General features: G+C 44.2%; 2 protein-coding genes across 2 annotated transcripts; one reads left to right on the top strand and one right to left on the bottom strand.

Moving 5' to 3' along the window:
* Positions 1-130: 130 nt before the first annotated feature.
* On the bottom strand, positions 131-8,911 carry GPALPP1 (GPALPP motifs containing 1). Its single transcript, XM_087726657.1, has 8 exons — positions 8,785-8,911; positions 7,816-7,954; positions 6,843-6,935; positions 5,805-5,886; positions 3,893-4,021; positions 3,617-3,781; positions 2,656-2,754; positions 131-1,658 (listed from the first exon to the last, which is right to left on the bottom strand). The coding sequence occupies exons 1-8, from the start codon at positions 8,864-8,866 to the stop codon at positions 1,440-1,442; spliced, it is 1,008 nt and encodes a 335-aa protein (XP_087582783.1). The 5' UTR covers positions 8,867-8,911; the 3' UTR covers positions 131-1,439.
* Positions 8,912-9,012: 101 nt separating this feature from the next.
* On the top strand, positions 9,013-26,425 carry NUFIP1 (nuclear FMR1 interacting protein 1). The gene is made up of 10 exons (XM_087726658.1): positions 9,013-9,169; positions 10,948-11,039; positions 14,680-14,784; positions 15,349-15,411; positions 16,138-16,214; positions 17,331-17,423; positions 18,620-18,873; positions 22,034-22,168; positions 23,760-24,004; positions 25,867-26,425. Exons 1-10 carry the CDS (start codon positions 9,028-9,030, stop codon positions 26,170-26,172), a joined length of 1,512 nt encoding a protein of 503 aa, XP_087582784.1. The 5' UTR covers positions 9,013-9,027; the 3' UTR covers positions 26,173-26,425.

Consider the following 26,425-nt stretch of genomic DNA (forward strand, 5'->3'; position numbering starts at 1 on the left):
TACGGACGCTGGTGCTGTTTCTACTGGAAACCGCTTGAAGGTACTTTGCAACAGGATAACACTTTTAGAAATCTATTAAATAATAAATCTATCCCAAAGAAAGATTTCAAAGAAACCTTGAGGGAAACGCTTCGCGATCAAAACCCTTTATTTTCTTTTAATGAATTCCACTTCAGTTTATCAATGGCTCTTGTCCATCCACTTGGAAAAAGCAGGAGAGAGAGAGAGAGAGATCAAGGACGGGGTGGAAAAAAGACTGTTTGGGACAATTTTAATAGAGATGGTTGTTATGCCTTATTCATCACCCTGTCAAATGTACAGGTAAAGTTAATAATCTTTCTTGTAAGTGATAATTATGATTAGATTCTCAAGCTATTTGCATCAGCCATCTGATCTCTCTCTATCAACTCCAAATGTCAAGTTATACACCCAGCATTCTGACATTTGAAATCCCAAGGGAATCCGAGCTGAAGAAATGTTGTTGGTTTTTTTTAAAATCCATTTACGGAGTATTTAAAACTTAAAATATTTCAAATGGGCTTATTCCTTTTCAGAAAAAATGTCAAAGGAAATCTTCCCAAGAACTGGTGGATTCTTCACAACTCCCCTTTCGCCATCCTTGGGGAAGGGAACCATACGGTGAATCTCACCAGAAGAGGCGCAGCGATGATTATTTCTCTGTTTGTGCAGGGGAAGGGGAGGGAAAAACTTTTTCGGAGTCAAATTCTACTCGTCCCACTGTTAAATTCCTCCTTCACGCCAATTGCCGGACTCGTGGAACCAAAATCCAGTCACCCACGCAACAGAATGTAGAAGAACTGTGATGGCGAAACTATGACACGCGTGCCACAAGGTGGCATGTGGAGCCATTTCTGAGGACACATGAGGCATGCATGCACGCGATGGCCAGTTGATTTTTGCCCATCTTTCGCCCTTCGGAGGCTTCCCTGAAGCTTCCGGAGGGAGAAAAACCGCCCAACGGGCAACCTGGATTTCCCAAACTTCCAGTTTGCACGTTGGGCTGTCCCCTCCCACCCCACCCCACCTCCTGCACCCCTAGAAAGCCTCTGGAGCCTGAAAAACAGACCTACCGGCTCCACTGGAAGTCGGAAAACGGACTGCTTCTGACCTCAGGAGGGCCTTCGGGGGGGGGGGGGGGGAGGCCATTTTCACCCTCCCCTGGGTCCAAGAAAGCTGTGTGTGCATGCATGGGGCAGCAAGGGGAGGGGGTTCTCACGCGTGCATGCGCAGGGGGCACAGCACAGGGGGGGGAGCATTAAATTATGGGGGTGGGCCTGCATTTGGCACCTAAGGCGAAAAAAGTTCATCACTGTAGTAGAACTTCCATTTAAAGGAATGTTATTTTTTCCACACATACGATGTCGTATGTACAAAGGAAGGGTGTTCTTCAGCACGCGTGCCGTTTCGGTCGGCATCCGTTATAAAAACGTGTTGCATTTGCCGTGGGAAAACCTGGTGTTTAAGTCTCTGGAGCGTTTTATGAGGGCTTTCTTTCGGGCTTCGTCGATCTGGTGGACTTGAAGGTCCTGGTCTCGGTCGAAGGGCCTTCTCTCCTGGGGCTTGTTCTTCTCCCCGTCGGTTTTGCTCTTTAGCTTCTTCCGATGTAGGTCCAGCAGGGATTCAGATCTCTGGGAGTCCTGGGGTTTTAGAATATTTAGAACAATAAGCATTACAAGAATTAGAAAGCTGTTAGTTAAATCCACTAGTAATAGGTATAGTTAAATAAAAATTGATAATGATAGTAATGTATACAATGTTGAGTTGTTATGATAAGTAAGGTTCCACCACAAAACCGCGATAGACTAAAGCGCGCTCGACGAAAGCGCGTACGTGACGTCATCACAGCGCGACGAAAACAGCACGCTGTGAGTGGTATATAGATAAATAGAAAGAAAGAAAAAGGAAAGAAGGAAGGAATTTGATTTGATTGTATTTCTATGCCGCCCTATTCCCAGAGGGACTCAGGGCAGCTCACAAACGAAGTAAAGGAGGGAGGGGATACAAACAGGGGGAAAAGACAACGGACAAACAACACAACAATTTAAAAACAATCAACAGGCACACAATTCGAGCGGGGACGGGAACTCATCAGCCCCAGGCCTGTCGGAACAGCCAGGTTTTGAGGGCTTTGCGGAAAGCCTGGAGGGTGGTGAGGGTCCGAAGGAAGGAAGGAAGGAAGGAAGGAAGGAAGGAAGGAAGGTGTTAGACTGAGAGGCAGGCAGGTAGATAATCTAGGACAGTGTTTCTCAACCTTGGCAACTTGAAGATGTCCGGACTTCAACTCCCAGAATTCCCCAGCCAGCATTCGCTGGCTGGGGAATTCTGGGAGTTGAAGTCCGGACGTCTTCAAGTTGCCAAGGTTGAGAAACACTGATCTAGGATACTGTCAGTTCTCATAAAGTAAAAGCAATGTTTATACTACTAGTGACTTCAGTCTCAATTAATAACTTCGCTAGAAGGCAGTGTGTGATCACGTTTCCATAGAAACACAGAAAAAGAAATTATGGTTCCGTCTCGGTATTTGGGAAACTAGCGAGAGATTCCCGAAGAGGCAGGAGAGACATCTCCAAAGAAAACAGCATCGCTGAGGGACACAGACACAGACACACACCCCACAGATGACGGGACACCTACATTGTAGGAGGAGATCTGCTCAGCCAGCCTTTTGTCCCTCTCGGAGGGGAAGGCTTCTTCCTTGTCCTTGGAGATGGGCTTCTTTCCTTCCTGCTGTTCCTGAAGACCAGGGGTGGGGAAAAAAAAGATGAGTTAGCAGGGGGCCCAAAGATATGCACAAACCAGAAGGGAATCTTGGTTAATCGAGGTCTCCTTTATGACATCTTAAGGCGCCCAAAAGATAAGATCTAAGGACAGTTTTGACTCTCGCGGGGGGAAAAAATCGTGAGTGCGCAGCTTAGGTGCACATCGTTTCATGCCAGGAAAAAGAAAATGTTATTTCATGGTATGCTGAGAATTTCATCTATTCATGCTGAGAATGTACCGGGTAGAGCTGTGATGGCAAACCTGTGGCATTTGTACCAGTGGCCTCTCTGTGGGCAAGCGAGCCGTCACCTCAGTTCGGCTCTGCTGCCCATGCGTGCATGCCTCCGGCCGGCCACTAATTTTCGGGTCTCTGCTGCGCATATGCGGGGTGCATGCGTGGGGAGACATACACACATTCCACTTTGGGGATTTGGCCGCAGGCCGCAACACACACGTGCGCAGATGCGGGAGGGCATAAGAAGGGGGGCATGCATTGAATTTTGGGGGTTCACGCATTTGTGTGTGTGTGTGCTTCGGTCTGGAAAAGCCGTCACTGCTGTAGAGGGACGTTGTCAGCATAAGTAGGGTTGGCTCAAAAATTCCAGCTGGGAGATTTTAACTTTTTTAACCTGCCCAGCTGGAAGGGACCTTGGAGGTCTTCTAGTCCAGCCCTCTGCTCAAGCAGGAGACCCTCTACCAACTGAAGTCTTCGAACACTCTTCAAGGGCAGCCCCATGTAGAGCGCTTGTTGCTGGATAAGTATCAGATCTGCCAACCCACGAATATGAATGAAGAATATTTTCACTGGCACACCACATGGGAACACAAGACTTACCTTAGCTTTCTTTTCTCTGTCGGCCGGAGTATCTGTCCAAATGGATCTGTCTCCAGAATTATCATTGGCTCTTCTTTTGAATGTCCGTGGACCAAAACCGAAGTTTTTGAGTTCCGGGGGAAGATCGACCATCCAAGAGTCTCTTTTAGCTTGTTTGGACTCATCCTTTGATAGGAAGCAAAATTGAGACGTATCTGTGAAGAACTGATCAGCGAATGCCTTCATAACGCTGTTGGTGTTTAAGAAAAAGCAACACAAATGATTTAGGCAACTCACATCAACTCCCAGAAGTTTCTCCTTCATTCTTCGAGCCCGATCTTCAATCTCAGCACCTGGGTTGGATTCCACCGATCCGCTGGCGGGCATGGGACCAAATACATTTTCCTCTTCCTCATCATCGCTTGCCTTTAGCGCAACACAGAATAAAGACAAAATCCCGACGGTTCAGCAAAAATTGACATTTTAAATAATACCAAATGTTTATTGCAGACCTTCGGCCTCTAAAGCTTCACAATCTGCAAGACATCATTTCTTAGCTGTTAGGAATGTCACTCTTCTCCCTGTAGTTTTCTGATTTACGCTTGTAAAAAACAGAGGGGTCTTTTCAAATGGAAATATCAACTCTTGTTGTGAGATACATAAGATACAAACACACATTCTGGTCAGAGAGCATTTCTCTAAGGACGGGTTCCAGCAGGAGTCCAAAAGCTTGGGAAAACTACACCTCTGGTCCAGGTGACGGGCCCAGATTGGAAACTGCAATATTATTGTCAGCGTTCCAAATATCATCCAGAATTAAATCAGAGTTCAAAACATAACTTTCATCAGAGTTCCAATTTAATAAGACAGACATGTTGGTACAAACTGTGGAAACCCGAATCTGAAAGCTTCCTGGGTTTCCACCCAGTTGAAAGTTCAAAACCTTGCCCCCCCACACCCACAAGTCCATCACATGGTCCAATCTTCCTCTGCCACGCTGGCATTTCCACCCATCTAGTTCCGGTCAGGTGCAGAGGTGCGGAGACAAGGAACGACCTAGAAAGGAATGTTTTATTACAACAACACATTCTGCTCCTTCCTATTCCCCCCTCCCTATTCCCCACTAATGAAACAGCAATAGAAAAAAATAATAGAAAATGTGGCAGGCCAAAATCCTAAAAGGAATATGACTGCAGGCCTGACAATTATCCTGGGACACATGGATTTGTCTTGATTTGTAAGGAACGAATGGTTCTCGTATCCTTGCTTGAAATGATTGTTTCCACAGCTACTGCCAAAGGTTCGAGGTTCAAGGTTCATTTTATTTATATGCCGCCCTATTCCCGGCGGGACTCAGGGTGGCGCACAAACCCAAAGGAGGGGAAGGGAAACACAAGAACTACAACAAAAAGTACAGGGAATTTAAAACAACCAACAGCCACACGATTCGAGAGGGGAAGGGAACTCATCTAGTCTAAACTCAAGAGCCATTTATGACAACGGCATTAATCCATCACAACAACTGCTTGTGATTATATTTCTGGAATTGAGTGTCAGAGTTTTCCGGGTTCAGTTTAAATTGAATTTCAGAAAGTTGTAGAATCGGACACTTGCTAAGGTTCCGTGAAAGCTAATGGGGTGGGAAGGCAGCCAACCACAGACTCCGGTTAAGAAAACAATCAAGTGGTCGATTGTTGGTCGTAGACACATCCTTCCCATATATACCATTTTCCCGAAAATAAAACCTCCCCAGATAATAAGTCCAATCGGGCTTTTGAGCGCATATCCTAAAATAAGCCATCCCAAAAAAAATAAGCCCTCCCTGAAAATATTGCCACGCAGCAGCAGCCATGAGGTGACCACGCTCGCCCCCTCCTGCACCTCAAAAATAATAAGACCTCCCCTAAAATAAGGCCAAGCGCTTATTTCGGGGGTCGAAAGAAAATAAAACCCTGTCTTATTTTCAGGAAAACACGGGTGGGTATCTCCTACATATTTTGATGTCTGTGAAATATGAGAGTAAACAGAGAATACACATCTGACAAACAACGAGTTACATCTAAATCCACTGGTTGATTAATCACCCAGAGTTCTTTCAAAGCTTAGCAAATTTATCACGGAAAGGAACTTGGGTTAAAATACTTTGCGCCACACACATCCCGCAAACAAATGTTGAATTCTTTGTGTTTTGTTGCATTGTTTCTCATACCTGGCTTTTGTTACCTCGTTTTTCTTCAGCGTCTCCTGACGGTTTCTTAAAGCCTGGCGGCAAAGCAGGACCTATAATAGGTCTCAAGAATAGAATTAGATTTTAATAACATTCCCCTATGCAGCATGAAAAGAATGGGCTATTAAAAAAACTGCTCTCAAGCTATATTTGCAAGCAGGTAAGTTCATATCCCACTTACGCACATCTGCCTCTACATTCTTCCTGGGATATGGGTGCTCCTCGATTTACAACAGTTCATTTAGTGGCCACTCAAAGTTGTAACGGCACTGGAAAAAAATGACTTATGACTATTTTTCACTTTTGACCATTGCAGCATCTCCATGGTCATGTGTGATTTACATTTGGACGCCTGGCAACTGACTTATATTTATGACGCTTGCCGTGTTCTGAGGTAATGTGACCCCTTCTGAGAAGCAAAGTCGAGGGGGTTGTTCACTGAACAGCCGTGTTCCTAACTCAGGGGTCAGTGACTCGCAGCTCTGGAGCCGCATGTGGCTCTTTCATCCCTCTGCTGCGGCTCCCTGTCGCTGGTCGGCTCCACAATTGATAGGGCTTTCCGTTAGGACAGGTAGAGGAAAAAAGATGCCGTGCTAGTAGGAGACTCTATGGTGGGGGAAACCAGACCTCCAGTCAGCAGAGGAAAAAGGACGCCACACTAGGAGACTCTATGGTGGGGGAATCGGACTTCCGGTCGGCTCCAGAATTGAATGGGGGGCTTCCGTTTAGCACCTTGGTGGCTCTTTGAGCGTTTAAGGTTGCCGACCCCTGTCCTAACTTAACAACTGCAGTGATTCACTTAACAAGTGTGGCAAGAAAAATCGTAAAATGGGGCAAAAATTCACTTGACAAATTTCTCATTTAAACAACATAAAGTTTGGGCTCCACTGTGGTCTTAAGTGGTGGACTTTGTCGACTAATGTTAAAGAGGAATTTTAGCTTCCTTGCAGGCGTCATGGGTTCCTTGCCTGCTCCTTCAGTTAGCAGTTGGTGTGGTTCTAACATCCTTGTGTGAATTACCTTTCTGGTGATTCCTCTTGCTTTTTAAATCCAGGAGGAAGAGCAGGTCCAAAAAAACCATCGTCATCCTCTTCCTGAGATCTTCTCCGTTTCCTTTATAGAGATAAGGAAGACTGAAATAAAGATATTTGAAATACGAAGAGCGGTTTTGCTTACATCTCAAAGAACAGTGCAACAATTGGAGGTTTTTATGTGGGGAATCTCCCAGGAAACTGCCTTCAGGCTGTGCCAACAGACAATGAACAGCTGAGGGATGAACTGAAGGAAAAGTTGAGGAAACTTAACATTCTTTGCTAGAAGAAAAAGGTGCCCTAATTTTCCTGTTTCTACTTAAGAAAGAGGCGGACTGATGAAGATGTTGCTGCATATGTGTGCAGAGAAGAGCAACAAAGATGATGAAGGTACTGAAGGCTAAAACAGATGAAGAACGGTTGCAGGAACTGGGTATGTCTAGTTTAATGAAAAGAAGGACTAGGGGAGACATGATAGCAGTCTTCCGATATCTTAGAAGCTGCTCCTAAGAAGAGGGAGTCAAGCTATTCTCCAAAGCACCTGAACTAGAAGCAGCAGATGGAAATGCATCAAGGAGAAAAACAACCTGGAATTAAGGAGAAATTCCCTGACAGTTATAACAATTTGCTTCCTGGAAGACAGGTTGCCAATGGAACAACTTGCCTCCAGAATTTGTGAATGCTGCAACATTGGACATTTTTAAGAAGAGATTGGACAACCATTTGGTCCTACCATGGGGTGGGACTAGAAGACCTCCAAGGTCCCTTCCAACTCTGTTATTCTGTTCTATTATGTCTGTGGGCGATGATGCCATAGTTATGTGATATTTATATGTTATTGTGCCCCCCTACAAGACATACTATCAGGAGCTTTAGTCGGAACGCAAAGTTTAACTATCACTGACATCCTGACAACAACTGCCCCTTAAAACAGCTCCATACTTTCAAGCCAATGCACTGACCTGGGAACTGGACTTGAACCTTCATCCTCTTCAGAATCAGAATCTGTCTCTCTGGACGCCTGAGCAGAGACACCTTTCTGCTCATGATCAGAGTTTTCAGAGTTTTCCTTGAAGCCAGGAGGCAACGCTGGGCCTGCAACTAAATTTTATTCTATTGTTATACATTTCAGGTGAATATTTCTTTATTTGTTTTTGGACTATCCAACTATATTTTTTTAAGGAGATAAGAATAAAAATAGGCATATTCACTTGTGTGATCGCTGATTTGTATTCTCTTTATCTTAGGATAACTGATCTATTATAGTACAAAGACTTTGGGCCAATCACTAGAAGACTGGGAGTTCTAGTCCTGCCTTACTCGTGAAAGCCGGCTGGGTCAGTTCGGGCCAATCACCAGGAGACTGGTGGATCTAGTCCCACTTTATCATGAAAGTCATGTTCGTGCGAGGGAGAATTTCAACCAATCACCAGGAGAATGGTGGTTCTAGCTCCGTCTTACCCATGAAAGTTGGGGATGGGGGCAGGGTGTGACTTTGGACCAATCACTAGGAGACTGGGAGTTCTAGTCCTGCTTTGCATGAAAGGTGTGTGTGTGTTTCGCCCAATCACCAGGAGACTGGGAGTTCTAGTCCCACTTTACCCATGAAACCCAGGTGCTCTCTCTCCTCTCCGCCCGGCCCACCTCACAAGGTTGTTGTGGGGAAAGAAGCGAAGAAGCGTTAGGTACGTTTGCCTTGAATAATAAAGCAATCTAAAAAGCGGATGCATCCAATAAACGGCCAAGGGAAGCCACGAGGACGTCTACTTCCATCGCCCCCTCCAGCCCCAGCCCTCCCCACTTCCTCCTCCTCCTGTCTCCTTCCCAGATTGGTTCAGCCAGAGGCTTGAAAGAGCCCCGAGTGGGGTCTTCCACCCCCCGGAGACGCCCCGTCTCGTTCCCGCGAGCGATGGCCTCCTCCTTCCTCTCACCCGGCCCGGAGTCCACCGAAGCGGCGTCGGGATCGGCCAACTGCGGAGGCAGCGCCGGCCCGATCATATCTCGGGACGCCATGATGGCCAGAGGAACCCTTTAAGGCGCCTGCGCGGCATACTTCTTCCGGAATGTCAGAAAGACGACTTCCGGCGCATTCCACAAACGCCACGGTCGCTGCGCCGGAAGTGACGCGGTCGCCGAGGAGACGGAGTCGCACGTGTGGCCCAGCAGGGAAAAAAATGAACGTTTGGTATCATCATCCACCGCCGCCGCCGCCGCCGCCGCCTCCGTTTCCAGCCTGGGGCGCCGCCGGACACTGGCCGCCCGGACGCCCCGGGCCCTGGCACTGGGCCCCGCCCCAGCCCCCTCCGCCACGCCCAGGTGGGTTTCAGCAGGCCCGAAAGTCCCCGGGCTGGAAGACGTTTCCCATCAGCCCCCTCGAGGGTCTCCCTCAAGGTTGTTGCTGCGGCTGCAGAGGGAGGGAGAGAAGTTGGGGGAAGCCGGTCTGAGGGCGGCCAAGGGGAGCCGGAATCCAGGCTCTGTTATTAATAATACTGTAATAGTAGTTACACATAGTTCTTGATGGGCGGATCTCTACATTCGGCTCCTTCCCTCTTTTGCTCCTCGAATCCTCTGTTTTTATTGGGATTTTTACTGTGGTTTGGGTGTTTGTGTGCGCTTGGGATATGCTATTGGCGTGTCTATATGTCTATAAAACACAAAAATATACATATCCATACACACACACACCTATATCTATGACCACTATATCTATTTACACCATATAATATATCACAAATAGATCTATATACACTGGGTGTGGGTGTGGGTGTGTGTATCCACATATACACTATATATCAGTATATCTATCATTGTCTGTCTATATGACCAATATATCTATATATACTACATAATATAGCACAAATATATTTATATACACACACACACACATATATATATATATATATATATATATATATACACATTATATATCAATATGTCTATTGTCTGTCTATATCTATGACCGTTATATGTACATACACTATATAGTATACCACAAATATATCTATATACATTATATGTCTGTGTATATATATATATATATATATATATATATATATATATATATATATATATATATATATATATACATACATACATACATACATATGTACACACACATATACATACATATATATACACTATATATCAATATATCTATCATCTATCTATGACCACTATATCTATATACACTATATCGTATACCACAAATATATCTATATACACCATATATGTGTGGGTGTGTATATATACAAATACACACAGATACATACACAGTGGTGGGATTCAAATTTTTTTACTACTGGTTTTGTGGCCGTGGCTTGGTGGGTGTGGCAGGGGAAGGATACTGCAAAATCCCCATTCCCTCCCGATCAGCTGGGACTCAGGAGGCAAAGAATAGATGGGAGTGGGCCAGCCAGAGGTGGAATTTGCCGATTCTCTGAACTACTCAAAATTTCCTCTACTGGTTCTCCAGAACTGGTTAGAAACTGCTGAATACCGCCTCTGACACACACACACACACACACACACACACGACTGATAGCATATCCCATAAACAAATCACAGTAAAATCACCGCCCCACCAACCAATATGGGATTTAAGTAAAAGATGGGGAGAGAAGAAAGGAGCAAAATGTAGAGAGAAGAGATGGAATCAGCCCATCAAGAACTATTACAACTATTGTTACAGTATGAATAATAAGAGTCTGTGTATGGATTCTGGCTTGGCTTGGAATATGTATGTATTATATATATGTATAACACACATGCGTGCATTCACATCCCCACACATAAAATCACAGTAAAACTACAAGCTACGACTCAAAGATGGGAAGCAGAATGTACAGAGGAAGATGGGAATCTGCTATCTATCCATCCATATGTCATCCACCTATTTATCTAGTTTTTATTATTTTCAATGGTGTAAGCTCCTCAGAGTTGCCAGATGAGCAGCAAACAAATTTTAATGCATCCTTGATGAGAAAGTTGAGTTTATGCTGAGGGTTTACGGTGCTTTCCTTTCCTGAAGAGAATTGCATTTATGTTTCTGTTCTGTTTCTACTTATTTATTTTGTAACCCTTAATTCCAATTGAAGGCAGGCATCCGCATTTTGGTGGAGACTGGCAGGTGAAACAAACCGGATTGCCACAAGCTGGAGCCTGTCAAGGCAGGAAACACAAACAGAAGGTATTTAATTGCAAGTTGAGAGCAAATTGTATGGAGCCACTTTGGTTTCTATTTCTGATTTCAACAAAAGGAACACAGACGTTTTCATAAGCATGCTGTAGACAGAAAGAGCCCTCTGGGTTCGTTGGTTAGAAGTTTGATCCTGACCAGCTCAAGGTTGACTTAGCCTTCCATACTTCTGGGTAAAACGAGCACCCAGATTGTTGGGGTCAAGTTGCTGACTCTGTAAACTGCTTAGAGAGGGCTGAAAGCCCTAGGAAGCGGTATATAAGTCTAACTGCTATTGCTAAACGCTCTTTTGTTATGAAAAAAAGAACTTAATTTGCAGGTTCATCTAGGACAGTGGTTCCCAACCTTTTTTTTGGCCATGCCCCAACTAAGCATCTCTAAAATCCTGATGCCCCCTCCTGTGATATATAATTACTGTTCAAAAAGTGAACTCCTACTCACACGGAGGAAGCCTAAAAGGCCATTAACTTGGTTTTAAAAAGGTTCCAAAGCACATGGCATCCATGAAAGAGAAAAATAAAAAGAACAAAAGACAGTAGAAGTAGCGAGGAACTTAAAAAAATAATAGTATGAAGGGAGATGGAAAAAACAGCAAATAAAGTTTCAAAACATATAATGGAGAACTGAAATGCCTAAATATAAAATAATTTTAATGAAAGCTTTTTCTGTAATACTTTGATTATGGTACATATTAAAATAAAGTACCTAACAAATTCAAAATACAATTTGAGCTCATCTCAAGATCATATTTACAACACATTCCTGTGCATGTCTACTCAGAAGTAAGTACCATCCTCTCCAATGGGGCTTACTCCCAGGAAAATGTTGTAGGATGGCAGCTTCAGTCTACTTAAGCTAGTGAGATCCTTGTGCTTGATGCCTGCTGCAGAGAGATTTTATATTAGGCTCCAATTTAGTCAGCTTCATTCTCAAGTCTCCTCATTCAGTGATATCCAGTCGATTTATTTTCTTCAGTAGCAAATCATTTACAGCACTAAAGCCACATTCCGCTAAATATGAAGATGGGAACAGTGGGATTTAATTCACTCAGTTACCGGTAATTGGATTACTTGATTTATATACCACCAACGAGATGGAAAAGAATATTCGAGATGGCTTGCAATTTTAAACCACAAACAGTAGAGAAGTACGAAGTATTGGATCTCACAGAGGAAGACAACTTGGCTCCTGTGAACAACCCAGTAGCAAATTCCTTTCCAGTTGTGATTCTTGGTTCACATGTAACACCGAAAGTTTGTTAAAGTGAAACCAGGCCCTGCTTTAATTTCTCCTCCTGTCTCCCGAGATGGGCGTGAATAATCCTAGGAATATAAATGAACCTCGTTCTGTTTGTACATCGGGGACTAAACTATTTGTCCTTGTGTTTGGTTGTTTTGATAACAAATTGCCCATTCATCATAAAAGGAACAAAATTGCGTTCGGCACACACCCTTTCCTTCAAGGATGGCTGCAAGAAGATTGAAGCTTTTTCTTTATGCTTTGATTAGCTGCGGATAGGTACTTTGTCCAAATGCTAAACCATACTTAATTTTAACAATGCATTCTTTAAAACAAACTAGTTTCACAGGTCATAAATTGGAATTTGTTTTGTTTTGCTGAAACAGTTCAGATGGGGGCACTTTTATTATAGGAGTGAGCAAAGCAGAAAAGGAAGCAAAAGATGAGAGCCAGTTTGATCTAGTGGTTAAGGTGCAAGACTAGAAAATGGGAGACTGAGAATTCTAGTCCCAAAAGGCAACCGGGTGACTTTGAGCCAGTTCCTCTCTCCTAGCCCAGCCCAGTCCACAGAGTAGTTGTCGTGGGGAAAACAGGAAAGAGCAAAGTGTGTGTTGGACATGTTCGCTGTCTTGAGTTATTTATAAAAATAGTAAAAGCAGGATACAAATGAGTACATAAAAAATGAAAGATTCTAGACCAGTGGTAGTCAACCTGGTCCCTACCACCCACTGGTGGGCGTTCCAGCTTTCAGTGGTTAAATGCAGCACTGCAGGCTACTTCAGCTGACTGCAGTTCTGCAGTTCGGCTGTTCAAATCTCACCGGCTCAAGGTTGACTCAGCCTTCCATCCTTCCGAGGTGGGTAAAATGAGGACCCGGATTTTTGTTGGGGGCGATATGCTGACTCTGTAAACCGCTTAGAGAGGGCTGAAAGCCCTATGAAGCGGTATATAAGACTAACTGCTATTGCTCTTCCTTCCTTTCTTTCTTCCTTCCTTCCTTTCTTCCTTCCTTCCCTCCTCCCTCCCTTCTTTCCTCCTTCCCTCAGCCTTCCATCCTTCCGAGGTAGGTAAAATGAGGACCCGGATTGTTGTTGGGGGCAATATGCTGACTCTGTAAACCACTTAGAGAGGGCTGAAAGCCCTATGAAGCGGTATATAAGTCTAACTGCTATTGCTGTTGCTATGGTGGGCGGTAGGAGTTTGCTGTAACTCTGCTTTATAAATTTTATAAAGTAAAGTTACTTCCCTACTTTATAAATCACCATTACTGTGGAACCTATGGGCGGTTAGAAAATTTTACTACTAACAGAGATACAAAAGTGGGCTGTAGGTATAAAAAGGTTGACTATTCCTGTTCTAGACTATCACTGTAGAATGGAATAGAATAGAATAACTTCAATGTCACTTTGAATGTACGCTAATGGGCATACATTAAAAATGAAATTTCATTGCAGACAGCTCTTAAAGGGTCACCACCTCCAATTTTACACTACATAAAAATGACGAGAAATAAATACAAAATTATGCATATACCCACACATATTCTAAGACACAGAGAGACGACACAGTCTAGTTCGGATGTATACATGTTTATGGCGAGAAAAACGAATTTTGTGAGTTTACCAAAGCTGTTACAGAATCTGGTAGTCTTGCTAGAAATACTTTGAAACCCCCTCCCAGAGGGGGGCAACAGAAACAGACCATAAAGTGGGTGTGTGGGGTCTCTAACAATGCTTTAAGCTCTAAGCACATAGCACTTACAAGCAATATGCTGAATAAAGCGAAGCGAGCTTCCTGTAATGTTCTCGGCTGTCCTCACTACTCTCTGTAGGGACTTTCTCTTTGCTGGAGACGTGTTGGCAAAAGAGTCCTGGGCTCATTTTTGTCCAACCATTCTTGCAAAGTTTTGCTCCGGTAGCTTTCATAGGGCTGATTCTTGGAATAAGCCATGGTTTGTCAAGAGCCAAGGTGGCGCAGTGGTTAGAGTGCAATACTGCAGGCCACTTCAGCTGACTGTTATCTGCAGTTCGGCGGTTCAAATCTCACCGGCTCAAAGTTGACTCAGCCTTCCATCCTTCCGAGGTGGGTAAAATGAGGACCCAGACTGTGGGGGCGATATGCTGACTCTGTAAACCGCTTAGAGAGGGCTGAAAGCCCTAGGAAGCGGTATATAAGTCTAACTGCTATTGCTGTTGCTATGCTGCCTGAATGGCACTTTCGTAAGGTCACATTTAATGGCTAGTAACATTTGTTCAACTTCCGTACAAGCCGTCCTTTGGGCAGATCTGTGGTGCCTGAGATGGCATGTTGTTATTTTTTTTTAATTCATTGTAAAGGCCCTTGAAGCCAATCCAACAATTCATCATTAATGCCTCTTTTCTTTTTTTTATAGAACAAGAAGAGAAAAGAACCTGTTTTCACCCATTACTGCGATACGTGCGACCGTGGCTTTAAAAACAAGGAGAAATATGAGGAACACACCGCTCAGCACAAGCAGGTGTGTGTGTGATAATAGCTGCAGGCAGCATTAGTTACATAAATTATTGAATAATCATGGAATCTTAACTTTTCAAAGCTGGCATGGAAGCTTGAAACAAGCCCGTTTCACCCATAAGCACTGCAAGCCAGGATGTCTCAACTGGTTTGCCCTACCACAGTTTGGGTGATAATTTTCCATTCAGCCGAAAAAGGAAAACCCTGTTCCAGAAATGACATTTGGGATCCCAGCTAACCTCAGTCAGTTACTTCTGGTTTCCGTAGAATTGTAGCTACATAAGAAGAGAGATTCCTGAAGTGACCTGCACTTACGTAGTTTGAAAATTAAAATGTATTATGGTTTTTAATGTCAAGATTTTAGAAGAAGGATTGTTGCAGATATCTCAGTTAAGCTGGGATTAAGCAGCAAACTTCCCTGGAATTAGAGAATTAATTCAATTTTGAAAAATAGAGAAGGAGGAGCAGTGAGAATGCAGGAAGAATAAAGTGGGGGGGGAGGAAGGAATCAAATTAATTTGAACATGTGTGAGTTGCTAAACTGATTTGAATGTCTGTGTTCTTTCAGTGCACTGAAGAGGGCTGTAACTTTAGAGCACATGAGAAACTGGTCCAGATCCATTGGAGAAATGTACGTATTTGCCTGTTTTCCTAAGAGTTTTCTTCTGAGTTTTTCTATCTTACACATCTTGGGTTTTTTTGGAATTTGACCACCATGGCTGCGAATGTTAAACAGTTACAGCGAATAAACAGCAGAACACTTTTATGGAGCTGTTTTTGAAGGCTATGGAATGATCTTTAGGTATTACGAAATGTATGGCCCAGTCTTGAGGCTGATTGCATACAGAAAGTCCTCGACTTAAGACTGCAATTGAGCGCACAATTTCTGTGGTTAAGGGAGAAATTTGTTAAGGGAGATTTGTCCCATTTTGCGATCTTTCTTGGCACAGTTGTTAAGTGAATCACAAAAGTTGTTAAGTTGATTGTTAAGTGAATCTGGCTTCCCCATTGCCTTTGCTTGTCGGAAGGTCGCAAAAGAGGAATCACACTGCAACCGTCACAAATAGGAATCCGTTGACAAGCCCCCTTTTTTTTTTTTGGTTTTTTTTTTTGGAGTTTGAAAAAAATTACTTTTTTTACTTATTTAGCTTGAGCAAGGCTCCATAAGGGATTGAACTGCTTTCCACCACTGTGGACGAGAGAAACACAATAGAAACTGGAATTATTTTGGAGTTATTATTTTTTCCGATCTTATTTTAACCCAGTTTTTTTTGTTGTTTTTTTTTGCAAATAATTTTAAAAGAGTCGCACGTTTCCGAATGCTTTGAGGTGTCTTTGTTTGTGTCTTCCTCCTCAGATGCATTCTCCTGGTGCCAAGAGGATCAAACTGGATACGCCAGATGAAATTGCAAAGTGGAGAGAAGAGAGGAAAAAGTGAGCAGGACTTAGTCGGTAACGATACAAATGCTGATTTATTAATAGCAGAAGAGGAGGGCGGGTGGGGTTACCCCCCACCCCCAAACATCTCTTGGTGCCGTCTGTCTGCCTGCATCTCTGCAGGATGAAAAATTTTAATTTGCAGGATTGATTTATTCCCCCCACCCCCAAGCAATCGCAGTTAGTTTAAGTTTAAGTTTTAATAGATTTGTATGCCGCCCAATCCCGGAGGACTCCGGGCGGCTTACATAAAAATAGTTTAAAAACAAATACAAAAAAGTTAAAAATACAAAACAACAGATTAAAAAAGAACACAACATACACTCGATGTTAATGGGGCTGAAGTTCAATCAGAGATCAGCAAGTAAGTTAGATCTCAACTTACGGCCAGAACTGAGTCCAAAATTCCCGTTGCTAAGAGAGTTGCTAAGTGAGCCTTGCTCCGTTTTACCACCTTCCTTGCCACCCTTGTTAAGTGAATCACTGCAGTTGTTCAGTTAGTGGCACGGTTGTTAAGTGAATCTGGCTTCCCCAATCACTTGGCTTGTCGGAAGGTGGCAAAAGGGAATCACGTGACCCCGGGAGACTGACACCGTCATAAATGCGAGTCAGTTTTTCAAACTTGGTTGTGTGACTCAATCTTTTAGCTGTGTTAGGAAAAACAGCCCACACTGCCTCCTGAACCTCCCTGAACGGGAGAAAGTAACTGCTTTTAACAGGTGTTCGTTAAATCAACTTTTCCCTTCAAATGGTACCAAATTGCCAATAAAAACTTGTGAAAATGTAAATAAATACATCCGTACCAGTCAGTTGCCAACCGTCAGAATTTTGCTCCTGTGACCACGGGGAAGCTGCCACAGTCAGAAATGTAAAAAACAGTCATAAGTTTTCTTTTTTCCCCAGCATTGTTGTAACTTCAAATGGTCACTATACGAACCGTTGTAAGTCGAGGACTCTGTAATACAGGAAAGCTATCCCAATTAGGGTTGTGATGAGCCCCCTAAATGAATGAATGGATGTAGCCGTTTGATTGATGGTGAGGCTGAGAGCCAAACTTATGGAGCGCTTCATTGTCCTAAATGCTAACTCAGCCTCCTCTGCGTCTCGCTATAGAAATTTCCCGACTTTGGCAAATATTGAAAAGAAGAAAGCATTAAAGGTGGAAAAAGAATCTCGGGGAGAAGTGCTGACAACTTTACAATTTGGGTAAGGCTTCTTGTAACCGCTTGGCTCTTAACTGAATAAACCAGCTTTTTATCTTTTTGAGGTTTTGTGGCCTATTTTTCAACACTTGGGTAACGTGGGAAGCATCATTTCAAAATGGCTGTTGTTGCGGGGGGATACAGCTGTTCTCCGGATGGGTGCAGGTAGATCCCTTTAAAGCCCACTCCAGAACCACAGCTTCCACTTTTAAAGATTTGTGGTTGCTGCCAGAAATCGGCTAAAGGAGAAAAGAGCCTCACTCTTCATTCTGGGACAGGAAAATCTGTCACCGTTCTTCCGGATTGAGTGTTTCTCAAATTCTTTGATTTTTGGCTAGAACTGTGAATGGACAGTGAGGAGGCTGGGGAGGGACATGGGCCAGTTCTGGAGTCCGGGGAAGGCAATAGCAATAGCAATAGCAGTTAGACTTATATACCGCTTCATAGGGCTTTCAGCCCTCTCTAAGCCGTTTACAGAGTCAGCATATTGCCCCCAACAACAATCCGGGTCCTCATTTCACCCACCTCGGAAGGATGGAAGGCTGAGTCAACCTTGAGCCGGTGAGATTTGAACCGCCGAACTGCAGATAACAGTCAGCTAAAATAGCCTGCAGTACTGCACTCTACCCACTGCGCCACCTCGGCTCTGAGGAGGGCTCTGTGTCGGAGGCAGAGAGGGGTCCAGGGCCATCTGACAGTTACCAGCTGCCTTCGGAGTCAGACATCAGTCAGGCAGAAGAACAGCTGGAGCCTGTTCCCAGTGTGCGCATGCACAGAGTGGCCAGACGAAGGGAACAGCTGAAGAACAGGGGTCGACTTGGGAGTAAAGCCACAGGTGGACAGTGAATGGCCCCTCCCAGAGGAAATAAAAGAGGAGTGAAAGGGGAGTGGAGTTTGCAGGAGGCAATTCGTTCACTTAAGTAGTTCGTGACTCTCCGAGACTCCTGGCCAAGTTTTGCAGAGATCGTCCTGGCAGCTCTCCAAGCCAGATAAGGTCTGTGACCGTAAATCCTCCCTTGAAAGACTTTGCTAGATGTGGATGAACAGAATTCACAGGAAATTAATAAAAGGGTTTTTTTTGTCTTGGGAGGTCAGAACAGGTAAAAAAATCAAGGATCTGGGTGTTTTGTGAAGGATGGTATTTGTGCATCTCACAATTAAACCAAGACGTGGCCTGGAACAAACCGTTCTCTCTTTCAGCAAGATGAAGGGAATGTGGAAACCTCCAAACGAAGGTTCTAGGCAGCAAGGAAACGCACAACGGAGAACAAATTGGCGCTGGAACAAATCTAGGAACGTTGCTAATAACAAAGGTGTCCCACTGAACGCTTCGACTGGGACCAGTTCAGACAACCATGAAGCTGAGGAGAAACTTCGAAGAAAACCTTGCGAAGATGCAGAAAACTCCATGACCGATAAAGACCCCCTGAGCCTTCTGGCCAGCAGCGACCCTGGTAAGATGCTTCTCTTGGTTTTTATTTACAGTTAGTTAAGCAACGACAGAAGAAATTGTGTTTTCTTTCACTAATTAAAAAAAAACCTTGCCATTGTTGCGTATTTTACATCGTTATTTAAACGATGCACATTGCTGATTTGTCAATTGGAGAGAAGCTTCTTTTAGAAGGTTGGGCTCCGAATTTAAGAGAAACTCAGTTTAAGGAAGGGCAGCAGGAGAGATTTGGGACTTGAGGTAGCAGCGTGGGATTGCTAGCAATGAGGAAAAGGAAGTAACTCGCCTGAATGAATTCTCCTAAGAGAGATCGAAATAGCTCAGTGAGGGCGAACCATCCACCGGGTGCCCAATCTGTATGCGCGCACGCCCAAACTGAAAGGTGCATGTGTGCGAATGTGCATGTGTTGAAAGAAGTGTCCTTCTGGGTTCAGCTCCAAGTGGGGAAGAAGACACCGGAGACATGGAGGCTGCTTGGAAAGATGGTTTTAATGGTGGACAGGGCCACATGGCTTGAGCCCTGAACAGAAAAGGGGATCACATGCTTCAATGTTGGTGGAGAAGAAGAGAAGGGCTGAGGGAGGGGCTTGCTAGGCTTTTTATACCCTGTTTAGTCCCACCTCTCTGTTTCCTGTTCCTGTGTAAGAAATGTATTCTGATTGGTTGTCAGACTCCCATGGGGCCATGCAGGGGGCAACTCTCTAGGCTGTGATGAGTTCTCAGATGCCATGTGGAGAGTTGAGTAATATCCCTTCCCCCTGCAGCTGCAGTGGAGAAGTCTTTATTATGTAAAGTGGGCTAGCCTGGCCTTCTCAATGGCCCATTGACAAAGTATGGATGGGCAGGAAGCTACAGGCAACTATTCTGTCTTTTAAAGCATGTTTCTTTCTTTTCACATCCAGATAAATATTCTTGTCTTTTCAATATTTCCTAGGATATTTCATTTTTCTGGGAGAGGGCTGGGTGATAACTTCCCACACATGCATGCACAGACATGTACGCATCTGCAGCAGAGACCCAAAGACTGGCAGGAGGCAGGGCATCCCAACACCGGCAGTGTGGCAAGTGATCAGATTTTTTTTTCTTTTGGGAGCTTCTGTTTCAACGTTTGCAGGGAAACAGAAACTCACGAAAGGAACGCCACGGAGATCTGACCTGTGGGGGACGGCGCATGTGCCAGCAGAGAGGGCACGTGCCATAAGTTCACCTACATGGAAATAGCTCATGGTGTTGGGACCCTGATTTAAAGGGAGACCATGTGACTAAACTAACCCATCACCGTAAGAAAGCTTGTTGGGGTTAATAGAAGAAGAATTGGTTGGATAGTCCCTAAGGTGCTTTATTTTTTTCAAGAGGCAACTGGATTTTCTGGGTTTTTTTCTTTGAAGAAGTTTCTGCTTCTCGCCCAAAGAAGCTTCTTCAGCTCTGACAGGATGATGGGAATGGTGCTATTTACCATCCATAAATCTCTCCATGGTAGTGGATCTGAGTACTTGAGAGACCGCCTCCTGCCGATTACCTCCCTTCGACCGATTAGATCGCACAGATTAGGCCTCCTCCGAGTTCCATCCGCCAGTCAGTGCCGACTGGCAACTACGCGGAGGAGAGCCTTCTCAGTAGCAGCTCCGACCCTTTGGAACGAGCTCCCCGTGGAGATTCGCACCCTCACCACCGTCCAGACCTTCCGCACAGCCCTTAGGATCTGGCTATCCCGTCAGACCTGGGGATAAGATTCTAATTCGCCCCACCCGAATGATGAATGAAAGTTGCGTTTTATAGTTTTATTTTTATTTATGCACTCTCTTATGTTTTTGTTTTGCACCCCCCTTCCCATGTATTGTAAGCCGCCCTGAGTCCCCTCAGGGAAAAGGGCGGCCTATAAATCACAAATAAAATAAATAAATAAAAAATAAATGGAAGGATTTATATTCCTTGCAGACAGCTGGTCATTTTGATTTATCTTCTGTAGAGTCATTGAGGGCACAGGGAAACGACCAAGTTTCAAATGGGCGTGGAGCCTTTTTTGGAACTGGTGAAAGGACTGTGTTGCAGATTGGAGATAGATGATCCCCCCCCCTTCTGTTGAGAGAGGACTGTTCAATTTTAACATAGTTGGTCTCTTCGACCCCTCTTTCAAATCAGGGACCCTCTCTGTCCAAAAGGTGGACTTTTGCTGTCTTCATTTGCACGACTCACAAGATCCTGAAGATATAGATAAACCTCCAAGTGCTTCAATGACTCTCTCAAAGGATGCAAATGACCAGCTGTCTGCAAGGAGTATAAATCCTTCCATTCCCCACCATCCTGTCACAAGAAGCTTCTGGGATGAGAAGCGAAATGTCTTCAAAAGAAAAAACAAGAAAGTCCAGTTGCCTCCTGAAAAAAAAAAGCCCCTTTGGGACAACCAGCACCTGGATGATGGAGAATCTCCATAGACCATTTATGTGATAAATCAAAATTGTTTGACAGCTAAAAAAGCCAGGGGGGATCCTGATGATTGTCCTGCAGAAGAGAGAATTTCACAGCTACAGTTAAGGAAATCTACAGGAACGATCTTAATAATTTAATAGAAACAAGGCTTACTTTTTAAGTAACAAATTACTTAACAATATTTATAAGCAACCCCAGTTGGGGGCTGCATGATGATGGCATTGTATTTAGAGAGAAGTTATTCCACAGTTTGGTTTTTATTCATTTTTTAAAAGTGTTTTAACCCGTAGTAAGGTCACCTGTTACCAAACGTTGTTATCACATCCTGCATTCCCACAGGAAAGGTGGTGTCATCACACCCTTTTTATAAGCCTGTGTATGATTTCCAGAGGGTATGTAACTCTCAGTGCGTCTGGAGGTTTTGCTGCGTTCCTTTGGCGAGGACCCAGTTTCGGCCCCTAGAAGATTCTTTGCCCTGTCCATCTCAAAGCTCTTCGTTCATGATTTCAGCGGGCATTTCCCCCCCTCCCCCACATGTCCAGCCCTTGGGCCTTTCCAGAAAAATCCCAAAGCTTCTATTCTCTTGCCCACTCCACTTTGTCTCCTCTTTATTTTTGTAAATAAAATCCGTGTGTGTGTGTGTGCGCGCGCTTTTTGCCAAGGTGTTGCCTTCACTTGCTTACCATTCACATGTCAAACAAAGCCGTCAATAAATATTATCTGTCTCTTCCCAGAATCCGACAAAGAGGCGGGAACTCCCAAAGATCAAGCTTCGGAGGCTACTGTGGTTCCGAAACAGCTGACCTCGGCCCTCAGCTCGCTGGTGGTGAACTACGGCAGCTTGTCCGAAAGCGAGAGCGAACAGGACGGTAAGCGCATTGAGCCCTCTTCCATCCATCCTGGGTGTTTACGGAAGAAGGTGAAATAAAAAGAAGTGGGAAATGTGCCCGATGTTGTTAGGGACAGGATGCTGACTCTGTAGACCGCTTAGAGAGAGCTGTAAAAGCATTGTAAAGCGGTATATAAGTCTAAGGGGCTATTGCTATTGCTATAAAAACATTCCCACTGCCAGGGGTTCAATCCTGACTGGCTCAAGGTTGACTCGTCCTTCCGAGGTGGGTCAAATGAGGACCCGGATTGTTGGGGGGGCAAGAGGCTGACTCTGTAAACCGCTTAGAGAGGGGCTGTAAAAGCACTGTAAAGCGGTATATAAGTCTAACTGCTATTGCATCCTTGAGCTACAAATATTCCCGTAGTTAATTTCATTTGTAGCAAGTAGCTAAAGATTGTTCATTTTAACATTGTTTCCTTTTTTTATAAGCAAGTAACAAATATCCACCTTATGCAGTCATATGTCTAAATTACAAAATATCTAAACTATAAAAACTAGGATACTTTAGTTCCCCTTAAAAATTTTTGGAAGACTGTTCACCTTAGTGCAGTGGTTCCCAATCTTGGCAACTTTAAGACTTGTGGACTTCAACTCCCAGAATTCTCCAGCCAGCTAGGAGGAGTTGCCAAGTTCTGGGAGTTGAAGTCCACAAGTCTTAAAAGTTGCCAGGTTTGGGAACCACTGCCTTAGTGTGTCATTATGGATCCGTGAAGTAGGTTATACACCACTATAATGTCTGATCTGTGAAAACGACATATTCAGTCCAAAGTATTTTTTCATACTGTGCAAGCACGAGAGACTCGGGGAATTTACTGTGCCCCAAATGAATAGAGTTTGTTTAGCTGGTTTTAGATGAAGATCAGACTAATTTATGGAGCACATCAACTCCTACCATCCAATGCGGTGATTTAAAAAGAAAAAAAAAGCAGATGGAAGTGACGGTTTTTGTGCTGTGATCAGTTTATGAATCAGTACTGTATGAAAAGTTATCTGAGCATAAAATAATTCTACATGAAGAAACTCTGTCTGATAGGTTTGCATAATATTCAGTTTTCAAGCTATGGATTTTAAACCTGTAACAGGACACGTGTTAAATATAAAAGTTGATAAAATAGGGTGCATGGATATCTTTGATTCCTACTTTTTCTAAGAAATACGAGTAAGTTGGCTTTTAATTTTGTGATAGTCTGTGTTAACTGCAACAGCAGTAACTTGGTCCATTCGATGCAAATCAAACCTGCACTATAAAAGAGCCAAGGTGGCGCAGTGGTTAAATGAAGCACTGCAAGCTACTGCTAGATCAGCAGTTCAGCGGTTCAAATCCCACCGGCTCAGGGTTGACTCAGCCTTCCATCCTTCCGAGGTGGGTAAAATGAGGACCCAGATTGTTGGGGGCAATATGCTGACTCTCTGTAAACTGCTTAGAGAGGGCTGAAAGCCCTATGAAGCGGTATATAAGTCTACTGCTATTGCTATTGCTATAATGCTCATAATTTGATATCTTTTCACAGCTGTTTGTTATTTTGAGCCCTTGCATATTAATTCATTGCTCAATCCTTTGTTTTTAGAGTCCACCGCTCCCATAGCAAAGACGGTAACTGAAAATGATGACGCCATTCTCAGAACGATCCCTCAGTCTTCGAATAGCACTCAAAGCCGCGAGCACGAGACTCACCAAGAGACTCTCTGTAAGCCACGTAACGTGGCCAACTCAGGGAGACCAAAATCACACTCAAGGAACACGAGGAATCAGAAAAGGCAGAAGAAAATGTTCCCAGCATTGCAAGCTCATCATCCGACTTTGCTAGAAATGGTAAGAGAAACTATTAGTTTCGGTGTTTTTTTCTTTTTGAAAAAGTCCGTTTAGTGTCTGTTTGAAGTCACAACGGCACCGAAAAACAGTGGCTGTTTTTCACACTTACGGCGGTTGAATAGAGTAGAGCAGAACAGAAGAGTTGGAAGGGACCTTGGAGGTCTTCTAGTCTAACAAATAGTTGTCCAATCTCTTCTTAAAAACTTCTTTCTGTTTTGAGAATCACAACTTCTGGCGGCAAGTTGTTCCACTGGTTAATTGTTCTAACTGTCAGGAAGTTTATTTTTATTGCAGCATCCCCACTGTCATGTGATCAGAATTCAGCCGCTTGGCAAAACTGATCCATATTTATGACGGTTGCAGTGTCCTGGGGGGGGGGGTGTCACATGATGGTAACAATTTCAATCAATTTACAAACTGGGCTATTCCAAACCAATGGCCTCAACTCAAGGTTTACTACATGCACAGCAGGAACAATAAATGGCAGAAAAACAGCAGCTGCTGAAATGCATGAAAACACCGATTTCACCGATGTGTACAGGATGTTATGAGTAATTGAAAAAGTATGGAATAATAAATGTCATACAGAACAGGTGGTCCTCAACTTCCAACACTTCTAGTAGTGGCCCTTCCAACTTAACAACGGCAGTGATTCACTTAACAACTGTGGGTCCTAAAATGGGGCAAAATGCAACTGTTTTCACTTAGCAATGGAAAATTTGGGCTCAATTGTGGCCCTACCTACCTCTGTTTTGCATTGTCCCAAAGATGCTTTTTTTCAGGAGGCAACTGGGCTGTCTTGTTTTTTTTTCTTTTCTTTTGAAGACGTTTCACTTCTCCTCCAAGAAGCTTCTTCAGCTCTGACTGGATGGTGGGGAAGGGAAGGATTTTTACTCCTTGCAGCTGGTCATTTGCATCCTTTTTAGAGAGTCGTCAAGGCCGCTCTGTGTGCAAATGGTTCCTGTAGTCTGCAATTTTTCCTCTGGAAATCCATTCCTTAAACCCTCACGATTCAAAGGGTTTTCATCCCAAATTGCATAGCTCAAAAGTCTGCAGAGATTCTCAGTCACCCCGGTTGTCCCAAAGGTGCTTTTTCAGGAAGCAAAAGAAAAACCAAGAAAGTCCAGTTTCCTCCTGAAAAACCATCTTTGGGACAACCTGGATGGCTGAGAATCTCTACAGACATTTAGTTTAGTTTAGTTTATTTGTCTTGTAATGCGCCCACTCCCGAAGGACTCCGGGCGGCTCACAATAGACAAGGGAAGGGGGATAAATAGACAACTTTAAAAAAAAGGCGCAACATTCACAGTTTCCGTGGGGCTGGATGTTTCACAAGCCCCCCGGCCTGCTGGAGCAGCCAGGACTTGATGGCTTCGCAGAAGGCCGGGAGGGTAGTAAGGGTCCGGATCTCCACGGGGAGGTCATTCCAGAGGGCTGGAGCTGCAACAGAGAAGGCTCTCCCCTGGGGAGTCACCAGCCGACATTGGCTGGCAGATGGGATCTGGAGGAGGCCTAACCTGTGAGATCTTGTCGGTCTATGGGAGGTAATCGGCAGGAGGCGGTCTCTCAGGTACCCAGGTCCGATGCCATGTAGGGCTTTATAGGTAACGACCAGTACCTTGAAGCGGGTCCGGAGACTAATGGGCAGCCAGTGCAGCTCGCGGAGGATAGGTGTGACGTGGGTGTACCTGGGTGCACCCACAATCGCTCGCGCGGCTGCGTTCTGGACTAACTGAAGTCTTCCAACACTCTTCAAGGGCAGCCCCATGTAGAGCGCATTTTTACAATGTTGTTTTAATCGAGCTTTTTGGAGACTAATATATATATATATGCCTTCTAATTTTTTTCTCCCTTCCACACAGCTTCTAGCAAAGGACATTCGGCACGAAAGGAACGTGATCCTGCAGTGTATCCGCTATATCTTGCAGAACGACGGCCTTGGATTCCATTTAGGAGGTCATTCAGACGCTCCATTGGACAGCGAGCCAACTCCTGAGCACGTACAGAGGTCTGCGGCTGACGAACCTCGCCAATTAACCAACCCTCTCGACTTTGACCCGAACAAAACACGACAGCACGAAGTATTTCGAAGCGAGGAAGTCTCTGCATTTCCTGCTGTGGATGAAGATATTTGGGAATCTACAGAGACCAATTCTGAAGACAACTAATCTCTCTCTTGTTGTTTTTTTAACCTACGCGTGGGTGACCATTACCCATCCATCTTCAGGTGCTTGCGGGAACTCCTCAGACTGTCAGACTGTCCATCACACCCAAAGGATTTACCTACGTTTAAATTAACTCTTTTTGATGAACAACTAAAACTCAGCTAGGCCTTGTGACGTTAACGATCTTGCAATATTGTCCTTCAGGGATTCATTTTTTACTTACTGTTAAGTGTGAATAAAAATCATATTAATTCTG

This window comes from Thamnophis sirtalis, unplaced genomic scaffold (assembly GCF_051295495.1).
Source record: "Thamnophis sirtalis isolate CommonGarterSnake01/CBP01778 unplaced genomic scaffold, rThaSir2_p1.2 scaffold_12, whole genome shotgun sequence".
Classification (NCBI taxonomy): Eukaryota; Metazoa; Chordata; class Lepidosauria; order Squamata; family Natricidae; genus Thamnophis; species Thamnophis sirtalis.